At 39.9% G+C, this 17,570-nt stretch overlaps 1 protein-coding gene across 1 annotated transcript; it reads right to left on the reverse strand.

Moving 5' to 3' along the window:
- Window positions 1-1,440: 1,440 nt before the first annotated feature.
- Window positions 1,441-10,235, reverse strand: LOC139473042 (alpha-N-acetylgalactosaminidase-like). Its single transcript, XM_071255556.1, has 7 exons — window positions 10,081-10,235; window positions 7,252-7,426; window positions 6,830-7,004; window positions 6,032-6,117; window positions 4,245-4,409; window positions 2,809-3,006; window positions 1,441-1,698 (listed from the first exon to the last, which is right to left on the reverse strand). Exons 1-7 carry the CDS (start codon window positions 10,233-10,235, stop codon window positions 1,441-1,443), a joined length of 1,212 nt encoding a protein of 403 aa, XP_071111657.1.
- Between the last annotated feature and the right edge of the window lie 7,335 nt (window positions 10,236-17,570).

Here is a 17,570-nt window from a genome sequence, read left to right on the forward strand (position 1 = left end):
TGCAATGCGTGACATCTGATATTCCTCATAACCTGGCTGATAGAGTTTCATCGCAACCCGATGGTGTGGTTTGGTCATTGTGCTTATTTTATCAACCACTTGTTTTAAGGACTGCTATTGACAAGGTAACATAACAATCACTGGAGTATTTTTCAACCTGTTTTCACGAATACGCCTTTCAGCTGTTACTAGATCCTCCTCCTGCTGCCACCTGCAATATTGTCCGAATAACTACACAATACCACGTCAACGGCTACTATAAAACTACAATTAGATTTCTGTCGCCAGAGAATTTATTTCAAGGTTATTTCACGTTAGGCAGATCTCACGCAATTTCTATGAAGTTCACGTACGCACACACGCACGCACGCACGCAAAAATCCTTCGAGTGAATGAGTTAGTGAGTTGGGTTTAACGCCGCTTTTAACAGTATTCCAGTTATGTCACGGCGTGTCTGCTTATTGTGGGAGGAAAGCCCGAAGTGATGCAGGTCTCTGACGTTTACCACTTCGGTGAAACCCATGAGCACGGGTATGGTGCTGACAAACCTAGAAACATAATCGGGGCGAACCAGGATTCGAACCCACAATCATAGGTTTCTGGCGTGCCCAAGGGACACAACTCTGCACAGCGAATCGCGGCGCCTTAGACGACTGGGCCACCCGTGCCCCCCAAAATCCTTCGAACATGCATCATTGACATCTTCTGGGACGTCATTTGTTAAAGTTCATGTGACGTTGCTTTGACGTCCCAATGTTACAGTTTTCCAATTGTGACGTCCCAATGTTACAGTTTTCCAATTGTGACGTCCCAATGTTACAGTTTTCCAATTGTGACGTCCCAATATGACAGTTTTCCAATTGTGACGTCGAATAGTTCTGAAATGTTGTTCTTTAATTTTAGTCATTTTAACATCATTAGTTTGTAGGTGAAAAGGAAATATCTTAAACTTGATTTCTTTCCCAGCTGCGCATGTATCGAGGTGGGTGGCGAGAGCGTTACAAATGGTTCTGGGATCTTGTGTTTGCGGAATGTGTACACGGACTCTGTTCTTCTGTCTTATATCCTGATATAAAGATAGACCTCTGTAAAATTAGACCTCTATGACCTCAATATGAACACCATTGGAAGTTGTTAGAAGATCTGTAACGTAGTGTCAACGTTTCACTGAAATATATGTATGTGTATATAAGTGTATGTGTATATTCTCCAAAAATGGACTTACAGCACGTCATCAATCGATTTGATTTCAATGTAAACAAGTTGGAACAACGGACACATGAAATCTTCATTTCATCTACAGCATTAAATGTCCTATGTATAAGGAACCTTCAGTTTTTACGCACAAAAACAGGCCAAGCTAATCCTCACGTGTTTTAGTATTTATGTACAAATGACCTTTAAACATCGGTGAGATAATATTGCCTTATGCTATGCATATTAAAGAGGCATTGCCTGGACCAGCACAATCCCCGTAGGGTTGACAGTCACATTGAACTGACCGCTCGGCTTGTACATCCCCATACTGACGTCATCAAAAACGTTAGTAACGTTATAGCCATTCTGATTGGTCAATGTGATATCCGCTAGGGTCAGGGACATGCGTGTTGGTGTTCCAGCTGAGTTCGGATTGAAGAAAGCTACTGCATAACTTCCGAGTTTGACCAAAGGTTTCAGCCAGACCTGCACGTTTTGAATCTGCAACGGACAGAGAAAATACATTCGTGAAAACAGACACATGCACTGATGTAGACACCGACATAGACACCGACACACGCAGACAAAGACACACACTAATCTCACACTATTTTATCTTTCAACCTGAATAATATTTCACTCTGTTCAATCTTTCAATATATTCAATCGTTCAATCGTTCAATCTATTCAATTGTTCAATCTATTCAATCTTTCAATCTTTCAAACTTTTAATCTATTCAATCTATTAATCTATTCAATTATTCAATCTATTCACTATTTCAATCTTTTAATCTTTTCAGTCGTTCAATCTTTCAATCTTTCAATCCATTCAATCTTTTAATCTATTCAATCTGTCAGTCCATTCAATCGATTCAATCTATTCAAACCTGGAATGGCAGCTTTATGATGTTGGCTATATTGATCCCCACATCATACAAACTATCGCAGACTTCACACCAAAAAGCTATCCAGTTGCAATTCGATTGCAATCAAATTCAACCCGTATTCCTGGGGAAAGAGGTCATTCGGCTGGGTCCGCGGCCAGCAAAGCAACAATCCATATTGAAACTAGTTTCTCATGGCACAACACAAGATGGCGGCAGTCGAGATCTGAGTTGGTTCCGTTTGTTTTCATATCAAATAGTGTATTCCTCATTTCTGTTCAGCAGAGAATAAAACGGACGTCATGTTGGACGAATTATTTGCGGCGGGGTCGGACGTTAAACGGTTTACGGTAATTCATGGCATGACCAGTGCATTGCTACTCGAGCTATGAGTTCGGTAACCGAATAAACCGAGTCTTGGTTGAAAATGGGGTAATGTGACTGAAACTTCACACATAGACAGTATGGAATGTACCTTCATTCTGTGTAATTTTCAAGCTTGGAATCGTTCTTCATGTGATATGTGTAGTATAATCGTTTAATCGCTTAATCGTTCAATCTTTCAATCTATTCAATTTGTTCAATCTATTCAATCTTTCAATCTGTTTAATCTTTCTATTTGTTCAATCTTTCAATCGCTGAATGGTTCAATCTTTCAATCAGTTCAATTTTTCAATCTGTTCAATATTTCAAAAGAGACAAGGGGTTCGTTTGGAGTAAGCCTCACCTCTTTGATCATTTTAGCTCCCTTTACGAGTGGGTCCTGGTTGATGGCAATGACGCCCTTGTTCTGTAGAATGGACTTGGCCTGTGGTCTCATGGTCCTCAGATCTGCGGATATGTAGAGTGGGGCGGCAAACATCGCCCACATCCCGAAATGAACCTTCTCCTGGTCATAACTCAGACTGAAGTCCCCGATAATCAGCTGAAACACGACAGGTCGTCAGTCAAAATATGACAGTTCATGATGCGCGTTTCCAGGCCAAATGAAACCGAATCCTCTCGCTCTCATTATACCTACGTGTATGTGCGAGAGGAGAGAGAGAGAGAGAGAGAGAGAGAGAGAGAGAGAGAGAGAGAGAGGTGAGAGTGTGAGAGAGAGGAGAGCGAGAAAGTAGAGCGAGAGAGGAGAGACAGGTGAGAGTATGAGAGAGAGGAGAGGGAGACATGTGAGAGTGAGAGAGAGAGGAGAGCGAGAAAGGAGAGTGAGAGAGGAGAGAGAGACAGTGAGAGTATGAGAGAGGTGAGGGTGTGAAAGAGAGAAGAAGAGCGTGAAAGTAGAGCGAGAGAGGGGAGAGAGACAGGTGAGAGTGTGAGAGAGAGGAGAGCGAGAAAAGAGAGTGAGAGAGGAGAGAGAGGCAGGTGAGAGTTTGAGAGAGAGACAAGTGAGAGTGTGAGAAAGGAGGGCGAGAGAGGAGAGAGAGAAGGTGGGAGTATGGGAGAGAGGAGAGTGAGAGACAGGTGAGAGTATGAGAGAGAGACAGGTGAGAGTGTGAGAGAGAGACAGGTGAGAGTGTGATAGAGAGGAGAGTGAGAGAGGAGAGCGATAGAGGAGAGAGAGACAGGTCAGAGTGTGAGAGAGAGACAGGTGAGAGTGTGAGAGAGAGACAGGTGAGAGTGTGATAGAGAGGAGAGCGAGAGGGAGAGACAGTGAGAGTGTGAGAGAAAGGAGAGCGAGAGAGGAGAGCGATAGAGGAGAGAGAGACAGGTGAGACAGACAGGTGAGAGTGTGAGAGAGAGGAGAGAGAGAGGAGAGAGAGACAAATGAGAGTGTGAGAGAGAAACAGACAGACAGAGACACAGAGAGAGAGAGTAAACCTAACGGAGAGCGAAAAACAGTGATTTCGTCATAGGGAAACGAGAGAGAGGGCATGAAACAGAAACGCGACGTGGGAAGAGAGACAACGAGAACGTGAGACATAAAGGAAGAGTGTGGGAAGGAGTGGTAATATACAGATATATACGAGAGGTGAGGAGAGTAAGACCAACAGTATCGAAAGGGAGACTGGGGGCGAGAGAGAGAAAAAACATGAGCGACATGGACGATGAAAGATGAAAACACGTTTAGATAAAAAAAAGAAGGGTTATAGTCGATGGCATAGGTAAAGTGACAAGGCATAAGATGGTATTACGCTGTCAATTGATGCATGTTCTCCCCATTACCTCATCTGGATCGTTGATGGACCCTGGACCGGATACTGAGATGAAATCCCCGGCGTTTTTGGCATAGTGTTGGATCACGCCGAGGACGGAGGGCCATGTGTCCTCTAAGTCGTTGAAGGTCCTCCAGCTGTTGCAGTACTCGCTGTTGCGGGTGTAGTGGGAGTGCTGGAAAAACGCACGTACCGTTAACAATTTTTGAAGTCAATTAGTTTAGGATATTGCAATACAGCACAAAAAAAACATTACTGATGAACAGTGAATTGGGTTGTTGTGTTAGGAAAGCCCGAAGTGACGCAGGTCTAAAACATTTACAACTTTAGAGAAACCCACGAGCACGGGGGTGATGCTGAAAAACCAAGGAGTATAATCAGGGCGAACTGGGATTCGAAAACACTATATTGTGGAACAGAATTTGATGTATATTTTAGTAATGGATAACAAGTTATTTCCAACCAACTTCACTACTTTTTCCTCTATTGAATTTTTCACACTTTCTTTAGATATGGTGGGAACAACAACTGCATATTGTAACCTACTATCTATGTTTAAAAATAATGACTCAGAAAGAAGTCGCATAGTCTTCCATTACGATCGATGCGCGGTGATGCGGCCGTCAATTCAGTAAAATCAGAGGTTATTGTTATTGTTTGAAAAATGGTGGTAAAATTTGCAGATATGGTTATATGCCAGTGTAAATTATTTTTAAACAATGTTGCAATTATATCACAATATTTTTTTAATTTGAAGTTGAGAGTCAGAAGAAGCTGATAGCATTGTCTTTTGATAATAGTTAGTTGTCAGGAATGTTATACATTCCAACGTATGCAGTGGTGTGGAAGTTACGATATTTAGATGCTTTTTGGAGTCGAGTGTAATCTGGAATCTTCTTCACCCTGGACATCCAGCTTAGGCTATTTTGGAAGCTTGACCACTGTTGCTGCTAGGTGAATATTACTACCACTGCTATCCTATGCTACACTGCAATTGTATTTGTACTGCCATTACATTGTGTACTGTCACTGTATTGTGTACAGCCTTTGCGGTAATTTGTATAGACTTGTAAACCTAGTTCATTTAACGTGTATAAGGGTTAGTTTAATTTCGACTGAAGGAGAGCGCCATTTTGGTTCTTCTAAAACAATTTGAGTTTTTAAAATGAAATGAGAGTGAATTAATCTGGACATGTTTTAACCAATCGCCTGTCACATTCTGAGACTTAGTCATGTTTTTTAATGTAGATAATGCCATGGAAATTTGTTCATTTAGTTTGTAAAAGTGGTAAAAATGTTAATGGAAATATATATCCTTTCGCTAAAGTTAACCGGTCTATATTTTGTAAGAATAAACTATTGCGCATTGAGCGATTATCTCCTTTAGCTATTAACCGTAGAATAGAGTTTTATGACGCACTGGCCTTGCAATGCTGTGCATCGTCTCTTATTCAAGTTGTATCCCTGAGAGTGAATGATTATCCTCCTCAATGGCGCTATTGCCACTTTGCAATGTGTCGTATGTTATTCAATCAGCTAGCGAGAAAGGTTCCAGGCGGAATTCAGGTCAATCATGTAACGCTCACTCAATCGTTCTCCCTTCACACTGCTATTGCAACTTATTGTTCAACACGATTTAATACCAGACACATAGTTGTCTTCATAATCACATGTATGGTGCTTGCTGTGCATAGTTGAGCCCAGTATTGTAGTTCACTGTATTTAATGTTTGATTCATACCGTTTCGTGCGGTGGTTTAAGGTTTGCGCTGCAGCAGTCTCTACAATATATATATACCTGGGTCTGGTCTCCACTCCACCATTCGCACGTGTAGAGGATAGGTCGGCCAGTCGCGTTCAGACTTTGACTCATTAAGGGGAAATCTAAAACATACAATGGCCTACATTAGACTTAAGGAATACTCCTGGTCATTTTTGCAAAGTACTCTCCTCCTGAAAATACCCAAAGAAAGCATATTCAGACAGTATTGAATTCTCATGGAGTGGACCAAATGCATGAAATCGTAAAAACAGTAGGATACACACTCGACGGTGACTATTTCTTTTTTGATAAGTATTAAGCTGTGGTGAAGAAATAATTTTAGATCGAAACAAACGAGGCCAACATGTATCAACAATGATATACTGTGACGTCATTACACATGACGTGACAATTCATATTTACATTACGTCAACAATGATGTTTGTATTACGCCAAAGAGTACAACGTCTTAGACGTGGATCACATCGGGCTGTCCACCGACATTAAACTGACCTGCCATTATATAACAGAAATATTGTCCAAAGCGGTGTTAAACAAAAATCACTCGACCTTGAGTGAGTGAGTGAGTGAGTGAGTGAGTGAGAATGGTTTTACGTGGCTTTAAGCAATATTCCAGCAATATCACTGCGGGGGAAACCAGCACTCGCCCTTGAACTACTTAGATGGACACACTAGGTTGCATGCGTTTTTAGGTACGTGATGTGTATTTTCGCATCACAAGACACAACACATGACCTCTCCATACTTTCTATAATAGATAAGATGTAGAATGAATAAAACGTCTATTCGAGGCAGGTAAAAGTAATATCTTACGTATTGCCGAGCGGTTCGGGTCTGTGTTACAGCCATCAAACTTGAGCAAATCTAGTTCCCATTTTGCAAATGTCTCGGCGTCTTGCTTAATGTAGTCCTGACTCCCAGGGTACCCTGCGCAGGTCTTGGTACCAACGTCTTCATAGATGCCCAGTTTTAGCCCACGGGAATGGACCTGTGAAGAGAATCTTGTCGCCTTCAACAGTTGTGTAGCTTTATGTTATTTGCAATGCTTCGGCAACATGCTAAGTCCATTATCAATACTCATTTCTATGACATAACTATTAGAACGCTCCAAAGATTGATAAAGCCCTCTTCTTCTTCTACTTTTTATACGATCATTCATGGATCATTCAAGTAGATGTAGAACCTGGTGTGAAATGTATTTGCAATGTATTTTTTATCATGAATTATTTTCTTACATATCGAGAGAGACCTAGGATTCCATTAGGGAACCTCTCTGGATCTGCCACGAGGTTACCATCAGCGTCCCGGGATTTGGAGGGCCAGCAGTCGTCGATGCCGATGTATTCGTAGCCGAGCTCGCGGTAGCCCTCCTCCGCAATAATGTCTGCCATCTTCATGAACAACTTCTCGCTGAAATTAAGTATGTTGAGGTGATAAGTTATGTGCGAGCACACGTAAGAATGACTAAACACCACCTTCGACCTGTCATCCTTCCAAACGCCCCAAGCCACACTGACACATCTCCCACCCCGAATCCCGAAAAAACAAAAAGAAATTTCTCACCTCGCATCTCCTAAAGCACAATCCTAAAGCCCGAAACACAAAACCCCAGTCATTTGAATTATTTTCTTGACTCATAATGCTTCACATGTTTTGCAAAAAAATCCAACAAATTCACGTTTTCTTCACATCTTTTGTTGACTGAGATTTACAAATATATGTACCAACACAATCCTGTTAAAGAACGGACATAGAAGTGTTAAATAGTATCTGCAAAAGATTTGTATTCAGAGGTAGCAACATTTATGAGTCTTCTTAGCATCCGGAAACTGATCACGACTGTTGCATCATCTGCCCTTGTCTAGTGATGTCTAGGCTTGATTATTCTAATAAAAACACTTCTTTCCACTTCCTGCCTAATTTCAGGTTCTGACGTTTGTCTTATGACACGCTTGGAGCATGTACCATGCGCTTCAGTAACGTGCATATACATTATCATGTCATGAGTAACGCATCTTTGACCAGTACTTCGAATCATGATATCATCCAGGGTCACCTGTCTGAGGGAAGCCCACAGTGTCGCAGACGGTATCCGTTTGCCGCTACGTTGGAGTCCGCGATCATGGTTGTTTGCTACAATGGTGGGACCCACGATCATGGTTGTTTGTCACTACGGTGGAACCCACGATTGTGGTTGCTTGTCAACACGGTGGAACCCACGATCATGGTTGTTTGTCACTACGGTGGAACCCACGATTGTGGTTGCTTGTCAACACGGTGGAACCCACGATCATGGTTGTTTGTCACTACGGTGGAACCCACGATTGTGGTTGCTTGTCAACACGGTGGAACCCACGATCATGGTTGTTTGTCACTACGGTGGAACCCGCGATCATGGTTGTTTGTCACTACGGTGGAACCCGCGATCATGGTTGTTTGTCACTACGGTGGAACCCGCGATCATGGTTGTTTGTCACTACGGTGGAACCCGCGATCATGGTTGTTTGTCACTACGGTGGAACCCGCGATCATGGTTGTTTGTCACAATGGTGGAACCCACGATCATGGTTGTTTGTCACTACGGTGGAACCCGCGATCATGGTTGTTTGTCACTACGGTGGAACCCGCGATCATGGTTGTTTGTCACTACGGTGGAACCCGCGATCATGGTTGTTTGTCACTACGGTGGAACCCGCGATCATGGTTGTTTGTCACTACGGTGGAACCCGCGATCATGGTTGTTTGTCACAACGGTGGAACCCGCGATCATGGGTGTTTGTCACAATGGTGGAACACACGATCATAGTTGTTTGTCACAATGGTGGAACTCGCGATCATAGTTATGCTGACTGGCCAAGGGTCATAAGCGGAAAAGGATCTACGATGCATCGTGTATCCAGGAAGTTATAAAAGAACACAGCAAACTTGATAATTTATGAAAGGAATACCAGGAAAAAACTCATGGTTGAAAAATTATTCTGTCCCAAAGATAAGCCAGGACACTTTGTAGTGTTTGTTGTCAAAATGATTCTGACGAATGCCGGAACTCACTATATATAAATACACTTACCATGACCTTGAAGGTCCATGAAGATAAACGAGATGACTATACAGCGCTACATGAATGCTGTGAACATAATCTGTGACAGGTGATAAAAGGCCATGATAAATCACGCCACCCATCTGCTTAGAAGTATTCCCCTTGGAATCGTCCGTCCCTGCATAATTATCGTCCAATCAGTTTTTATAGCTTTTTCTGTTAAATATATTTTAGGGTCTGAAATAAATACTTTTTTGGAACATTCAACAGCACAAGCAGGTTTAGCCTTAAATTCCTCCTATAGTGACGGCTCATATAGTGACAATCCACAGTTTAATCGAGTTGTTCAAAGTAAAAAAATAGAAAGTGTTTTGAAGATTGATAGATTTTAAAAAGGCTTTGATAGTTTATGGAGAATTGGTCTTTGGTGTATCCCTTAAGATGCTATTCCTTAAGACATCTTGACATTGTCTGCCAATAGATACTGTAAGATGGAATAAAACTCAGTGGCATTGAAGATGGATTCCATTATATTTATAAATGTAAATAGTTCGATGAACAAAGCGAAAAATGCAATTTCAATATGATGTTCATAATGATCAAATATGTTACAATTCCAGCAATCATGTAACTGCCGTTAGATATCTACTCAAAAGAAATGTAAATTTGTTTTTAAAAAACCTCTCGGTTAACCCCTTTCCGCCTCTATATTACTGTTAGAACCTTATATGCCGATGTACTCCGTCAGAGAGAAGTGATATTCTGTTCTAATCTGTCCTGTAAGTGCTAATATTACTCATTTACGACATCTCTGCAGAACTTCAGTTTAGGTTACGTTAAGGTAACACCCTTTTCATAATACCCCCTCTTCCCCCGAAACTTTGCACATCTGCTACAACGAATGTTTACCCCAACATTTCGTTAATATGTTTAGCATTTGAAATTCAATTGATATGCTTTCAAAGGTCTCCTCAGTAACACAAGGAACGTTGATCCACTTTCAGGTATCTAGTTACAAAAATACCTGATACAGTTATCCGGGTCATTGACGCAGTCCGTGTTACACCGGAACCTCTCCCAGTCCAGGAAGCCCATGGGCGGGGTCAGGGCGAGGCCATTGTTCAAAGCCTGGGACACCCCAACGCAAGCCAGCAACACCAGTAGACCAAGACCTGCCATCTCCACTAGTTGTAAGAATGGGTCAGCTGTGTTATGGACTAACTACCAATACCCGTTATTTATAACCTATGGAAACTTCACAGATAAGCATATCAGGAGAGATAGGATAACACACGTTGTCCCGGTATAAGGTCGTTTGATATTCTTGTAAATCGTATTATCTGTAGAAGAGAATTCGGTCTCATAAAGGTTGTGTAAAATAGGCTCATCAACAATAGCCATTCAGCACAAGTAGTCCCGACTGTGATTAACTCCATTTTTGTTTGAATTCCTTTTAAATTTCCATAAGTCACTGCAACAACGGCATGTTCACACGGCTGCAAACCGCCCTTACATCATTGTCATCAAATGGAAGCGTCGTGCATCTGGTCTTGTAACTTGCAGGGCGTGGAAAGTACGTTGAGGTTTATCTGGCGTTATTACGTTTATATATCATTGTCGGGGCTTGAAAAGTATGGTCAACTTAATCTGTCCTTATAACGTGCACATATCCTTTTCATAGTGTGGAAAGTACGTTAAGGTTCATCTGGCGTTAATACGCTTATACATCAGTGTTGGGTCTTGAAAAGTATGGTAAACTTAATCTTTCCTTATAACGTGCACATATCCTTTTCATAGTGTGGAAAGTACGTTAAGGTTCATCTGGCGTTATTACGTTTATACATCAGTGTTGGGTCTTGAAAAGTATGTTTAACTGAATCTGTCCTTATGACGTGCACATATCCTTTTCATGGTGTGGAAAGTACGTTAAGGTTCATCTGGCGTTATTACGTTTATACATCAGTGTTGGGTCTTGAAAAGTATGTTAAACTTAATCTTTCCTTATAACGTGCACATATCCTTTTCGTAGTGTGGAAAGTACGTTAAGGTTCATCTGGCGTTATTACGTTTATACATCAGTGTTGGGTCTTGAAAAGTATGTTTAACTGAATCTGTCTTAAAAAACGTGCACATATCTTTTTCAGAGCGTGTGAAAGTACATTAAGGTTCACCTGGCGTTATTACGTTTATACATCAGTGTTGGGTCTTGAAAATTATGTTAAACTTAATCTTTCCTTATAACGTGCACATATCCTTTTCATAGTGTGGAAAGTACGTTAAGGTTCATCTGGCGTTATTACGTTTATACATCAGTGTTGGGTCTTGAAAAGTATGTTTAACTGAATCTGTCTTAAAAAACGTGCACATATCTTTTTCAGAGCGTGTGAAAGTACGTTAAGGTTCATCTGGTGTTATTACGTTTATACATCAGTGTTGGGTCTTGAAAAGTATGTTAAACTTAATCTGTCCTTATAACGTGCACATATCCTTTTCATAGCTTGGAAAGACCGTTAAGGTTCATCTGGCGTTTTTATGTTTATACATCAGTGTTGGGTCTTGAAAAGTATGTTAAACTGAATCTGTCTTAAAAAACGTGCACATATCTTTTTCAGAGCGTGTGAAAGTACGTTAAGGTTCACCTGGTGTTATTACGTTTATACATCAGTGTTGGGTCTTGAAAAGTATGTTAAACTTAATCTGTCCTCATAACGTGCACATATCCTTTTCATAGTGTGGAAAGTACGGTCAGGGTCATCTGGCGTTATTACGTTTATACATCAGTGTTGGGTCTTGAAAAGTATGTTAAACTTAATCTGTCCTTATAACGTGCACATATCCTTTTCATAGCTTGGAAAGTACGTTAAGGTTCATCTGACGTTAATACGCTTATACATCAGTGTTGGGGCTTGAAAAGTATGGTAAACTTAATCTGTCCTTATAACGTGCACATATCCTTTTCATAGTGTGGAAAGTACGTTAAGGTTCATCTGGCGTTAATACGTTTATACATCAGTGTTGGGGCTTGAAAAGTATGTTAAACTTAATCTTTCCTTATAACGTGCACATATCCTTTTCATAGCTTGGGAAGTACGTTAAGGTTCATCTGGCGTTAATACGCTTATACATCAGTGTTGGGTCTTGAAAAGTATGTTAAACTTAATCTGTCCTTATAACGTGCACATATCCTTTTCATAGTGTGGAAAGTACGGTCAGGGTCATCTGGTTTTATTACGTTTATACATCAGTGTTGGGTCTTGAAAAGTATGTTAAACTTAATCTGTCCTTATAACGTGCACATATCCTTTTCATAGTGTGGAAAGTACGTTAAGGTTCATCTGGCGTTAATACGTTTATACATCAGTGTTGGGGCTTGAAAAGTATGTTAAACTTAATCTGTCCTTATAACGTGCACATATCCTTTTCATAGTGTGGAAAGTACGTTAAGGTTCATCTGGCGTTATTACGCTTATACATCAGTGTTGGGTCTTGAAAAGTATGGTAAACTTAATCTGTCCTTATAACGTGCACATATCCTTTTCATAGCTTGGAAAGTACGATAAGGTTCATCTGACGTTAATACGCTTATACATCAGTGTTGGGTCTTGAAAAGTATGTTAAACTTAATCTGTCCTTATAACGTGCACATATCCTTTTCATAGCTTGGAAAGTACGTTAAGGTTCATCTGACGTTAATACGCGTATACATCAGTGTTGGGGCTTGAAAAGTATGATAAACTTAATCTTTCCTTATAACGTGCACATATCCTTTTCATAGTGTGGAAAGTACGTTAAGGTTCATCTGGCGTTAATACGCTTATACATCAGTGTTGGGTCTTGAAAAGTATGTTAAACTTAATCTGTCCTTATAACGTGCACATATCCTTTTCATAGTGTGGAAAGTACGTTAAGGTTCATCTGACGTTAATACTCTTATACATCAGTGTTGGGTCTTGAAAAGTATGTTAAACTTAATCTGTCCTTATAACGTGCACATATCCTTTTCATAGCTTGGAAAGTACGATAAGGTTCATCTGACCTTACAACGTTCGTTCAAGAAACGAAAAGGACTATTGAATGTGTGGTCCAGTTAGGTTGATTTCTACGGGTAATGATACGGATATCTACATATGCATATACACTAGGCCTAGAATGCAAACACATCAGACATAGACTGGAGGAATATGTGTATCTATCAGACATTCACCTACATACTTAGAAAGATAATAACGAATAATGAACTGCAGGCGGCCTTGATTTGGCGGAGATAACTCAATTCGATGCATGCGGTTTGGTCATGACGCAGTGGTGATAACGTGTGTCATTAAAGGTGGAGTGTGTGACGTTGGTGGGGGTCGTGAAGGGGGTCGGGGTAGCGGAAGGAGGAGAGGAGGGAATAGAGGCAGCATATAGAGCCACACTGTTTATCTCTGAAAGGGGAAGCCGAAAATACACCGAGTTTGCCCAGCAAATAATTTAACCAGAGGAAATTCATTTTAAACAGCTCAAAGTCCGAAGCGAAATATATATATCTTATCTTGCTACCTGAAATTGTACAGTTTCGCATGGAAATATAATTAATTGAATTGTTTGTCTGCAAGAAACCATCATGACGTCAATATGATCATGTTCTGTTCTTTTCGCAAATCCATGAAAAACGTTCGCACTTGCGTATTTCTTCTATTTCTAATGGGCAGCGACATTCCATTGGTGATGTGAGCATTACGTGACCTGTCATAAAAAGTTAATTATTTCCCATTTTGTTATATAAATTAGCCGTATCTTTGACGATGTGACGTTACGACTATGGTTCTCGCGGACTGGCTTTATGTTGGCAAGATTGACTTACATTAAGTGTTAGAGCACTATTATACACGACAGTTAGCTTTAGTCCAGCTATATCCTTATCGCGTCGAGGCCAGACAAACAAGTTACTGAATGAGTGAAGAACGATACACGCCATTGGAGCACTGATCATCTGGTTGAGTCAAGATGCCCGAATTGGTTGAATCTAAGTACCCACATTGGTTGAATTTACAATGTACATGTAGGTGCCCGAATTTGTTGAGTCTAGATACCCGAATTAAATGTGTGAAGGTGGCATAATTGGTTGTGTGAATGTTCCCGAATTGGTTGAGTCAAGGTACATGAATATTTTTTGAGTGAAGGTGCCCAACTTGGTTGAGTCAAGTTACCCGATATGGCCGACATTGGTTGAATCTATGTGATCTAGGTCTAGGCCTGGTTGTTCTGGGATACAATGGCAAGATGAGGAAATGTTTAATAAAGTTAAACCCACGATAATATATGGCACATGGAGAATACTGTATGTTTATCTACAAATCGACAGACAGTGACGTGAATAAGTAGGAACCATACGTGAACTTTCACGCGTGTCACATCCTTGAATGAATAGATTCCTGAAGTTTCTTGAAGTGTTTCCTAAGTTGTTAAGGAAACGACTGAAGACGCTTGAATTGGAATGGAAAGAGTCATCAGTTACAATCGTTTTTAAAATATTAAGGATACGAGATTTCCAGCCCTTTCACCAAGCACAGTTTTGCTTTAAATTGTCCAAAGAAAAAAACCTTCGCGTGGTTTATGCCTGTATAAAGCCATATCTTTTCCCGGGGATGTTTCACCAAGTTCCAGGGATTTAAAAACGTGTCGTGCCCCATTTATAAAAATCCTTTCACATCCAAATTTATTTTGAATGCCTCGACAGTACACTAGCAATTATAATCCTTGTTTCATATCCTCTATATGTAATTCCTAATAGTAGAGTTGTGGGCATGGAGTTTGAATTCCTTGATATTTGGACCACAGTTAATTCTATGTTGGAAGTAGGGGCGACACATACACCAAGTAATGGGATACTTGAATACAATTTTGGAGTATTAATGATAATTACTAGAGATGTGTCGGTAATTCGATTATTTAAGGAAGCAAGTGGGACAGATACTTCGCAAAACGCTCTGATACATCCTTCACTATTGGAACTGTGCGTTCCTGCTAAATGAGAACTTGCCCTTCGGTTTTGCTATTCGTGGACTCCGGTACCCGGCAATACGAAGTCTATGAATCAATAATGTGATGTCCTCGTTTTCACAATTGGGAAGCAGTCCTTTTTCAAGCAAGAGAGTAATGTAGATGTTTTTATCGCATCTCAAGTGGTTCACAAACTGCTGACAGCAGGAACACGGATGTGTGTGTGTGTGTGAAGGGGGTGTTCAAGGTTATACGCAACCAAATGTGTTCCCGGTTCTTCATCAAGTAGCACTTACCTGAATATATCAGCATAACTGATGTTAAAAAAGTAAAGTCGATATTGAAAATAATGGTCAGTTTTAATTACCAATGTTCCACATAGGTTCCTCATAGTCATCCAACTGTGTTAGCTGTATGTGACAAAGCACATGGACCACTACATATACAGGATCACGGAGATCGTTACGGTTTGATATTGATTCATCTTAGGACAATTTAGACAAATTCCGAACAAAGTTGTTAGTTAGGGATTTTGCTGCCACTCCTGATCGATTAAAAAGCCTAACAAGGTGACTGTGCTACACAGTTCTTGATCGAAACTAATACAAAATATGTATTGATGTCTTATAGAATACAGCAGTTAAACACATACGTATACATTACACCTTGGATTTACTTTGAAGCAATCCATATGTGCAATTGTACATGGAGTCTATTGACTTTGTATTTCGCCAGCGAATCGATTTTTCTTCATTAATACTTCCAAGACACAGAAAAGTATGTTCAATGATCCTTGCAATATTAGTATTCATATCTATTTATTCTGCCATATATCTGTTACAACATGACTACCTTGCGTTTCTGATTGCCACGAAATGTGAAACGAGCTTCAAACAAATATTCAAGGCTGAAATAGATTGAATTCAAGGGTGTGAGATGAATGTCCAATCAATGTCAAAATTTAGTGTCAAAATTCGAAGTACAGCACAATTCAGGAGACATATGTTCGGACTCATAATAGTCTACCTACAAACAGATTTCAGTTTTTAAATCATGAAATTCCTGCCGTTACTATAAGGGTAACGATATTTTTCAGGGCATTACCATTTGCAGAAGCCCGAGGTTTTCCACTAACTGCACGACGAAGGAGGGCAGTTGAAATGACCGAGGGCTTCCGCAAATGATAAAGCCCTGAAAAAGAGCGTTACCGTTATTATAGCTAAAATGGATGGAATTTGTTATCAAATAAAAAGAAACAACAACACCGGTTTTGAAACATTTACTGCAATCAACACGAATGTCACTGACCACATTTTACAAATATGGAAACGTCATAGAACAAACCAGATGACGTCACTATAGTACGTGACGTCATTTTCTCTACCCTATGACGACACCTAACAACGGGCTTGATAATGGCCCGTCGTCAAGCAATATGAGGGCATTATCAAGTTACAGTGGCCCGCTCATTTCTGATAACGTGCGGGCGGTTTAATGATAATTCTATCCATTTTAGCTATAAATAATTATATTGAAACAAACTGACCATGAAAAGGTAGGAAGTAAGTGTTCTTGAACTTAATAATATGTACAATTTACATTGAAATTAAAGTATATTCAAAGAAGGAACGCCAGGTAATGTTATTTTCAACAGTCAGGTTTTTTCAGCAACATTGATGTCCCCACTATTACGTGTCATATCCCTTATGTTATTTTTTCAAAGCATTTATATTTAATAGTATGTCTTTGTTACTACATATACAACATGAAAATGGAAAGAAATAGTTCAAATAAGTAACACCAGATTATGATTCATTTTGATTGAGAAAAACTTTAATACCCCTGCTGTTACCGCTGAGGTCGTTCATGTTACTCTTTAATGGTGACATCTGAGACAGTAACAGGAGGGAAATATTTGGCTCTTAATAACATGTCGCCATACTTAATTCCCCCTGTTTGTTGGAAGTACGTAGTCAAATACAGAGTGCATCATGACTCATTCTCATTATGAATGAAAAAAGGCCAAAAACTTGAAAAACATATCAATATATGTCGCTCAGCTTCAAAATCAAACTACCATATAAGATACGTGAAGCACAAATGGCATGCTAGCCAAAACGAGTTGAATTTTGGGTGCAAAGTGAGGGCTTAGTTAAAACAGATTTCGGCCTGGTAACAGGAGGAAGAAAGTTTTTTAAAGAGAAAAAACGTGATTTTCTTTGTAATATTTAATTGCTGGCTCAAGCAAGAATTACCATAAATGTTAAATGTAAGGGAATACCACTAATTGAACATTCAATAATACCTTTCTGCAATTTTATGTTTGTAGGGGTGGAATTACAAAAGGGTTGTTTCTTTACAGAAATCGGAACTCTTTTGCAAAAGTGTTATAACCTTTTTAGTTTACTATTTTTCCTTAAAGAATTATGATTTTTACGCATGGTTCACACATTCCTCTTGAAATATGTAGAAAAGATATGATTGTATTATATCCAGTTATAAAAAAAGATATGTCGAAGCAAGTCAGTA

Source organism: Haliotis cracherodii, unplaced genomic scaffold, assembly GCF_022045235.1.
Source record: "Haliotis cracherodii isolate W230 unplaced genomic scaffold, xgHalCrac1.p SCAF_26, whole genome shotgun sequence".
Lineage (NCBI taxonomy): Eukaryota > Metazoa > Mollusca > Gastropoda > Lepetellida > Haliotidae > Haliotis > Haliotis cracherodii.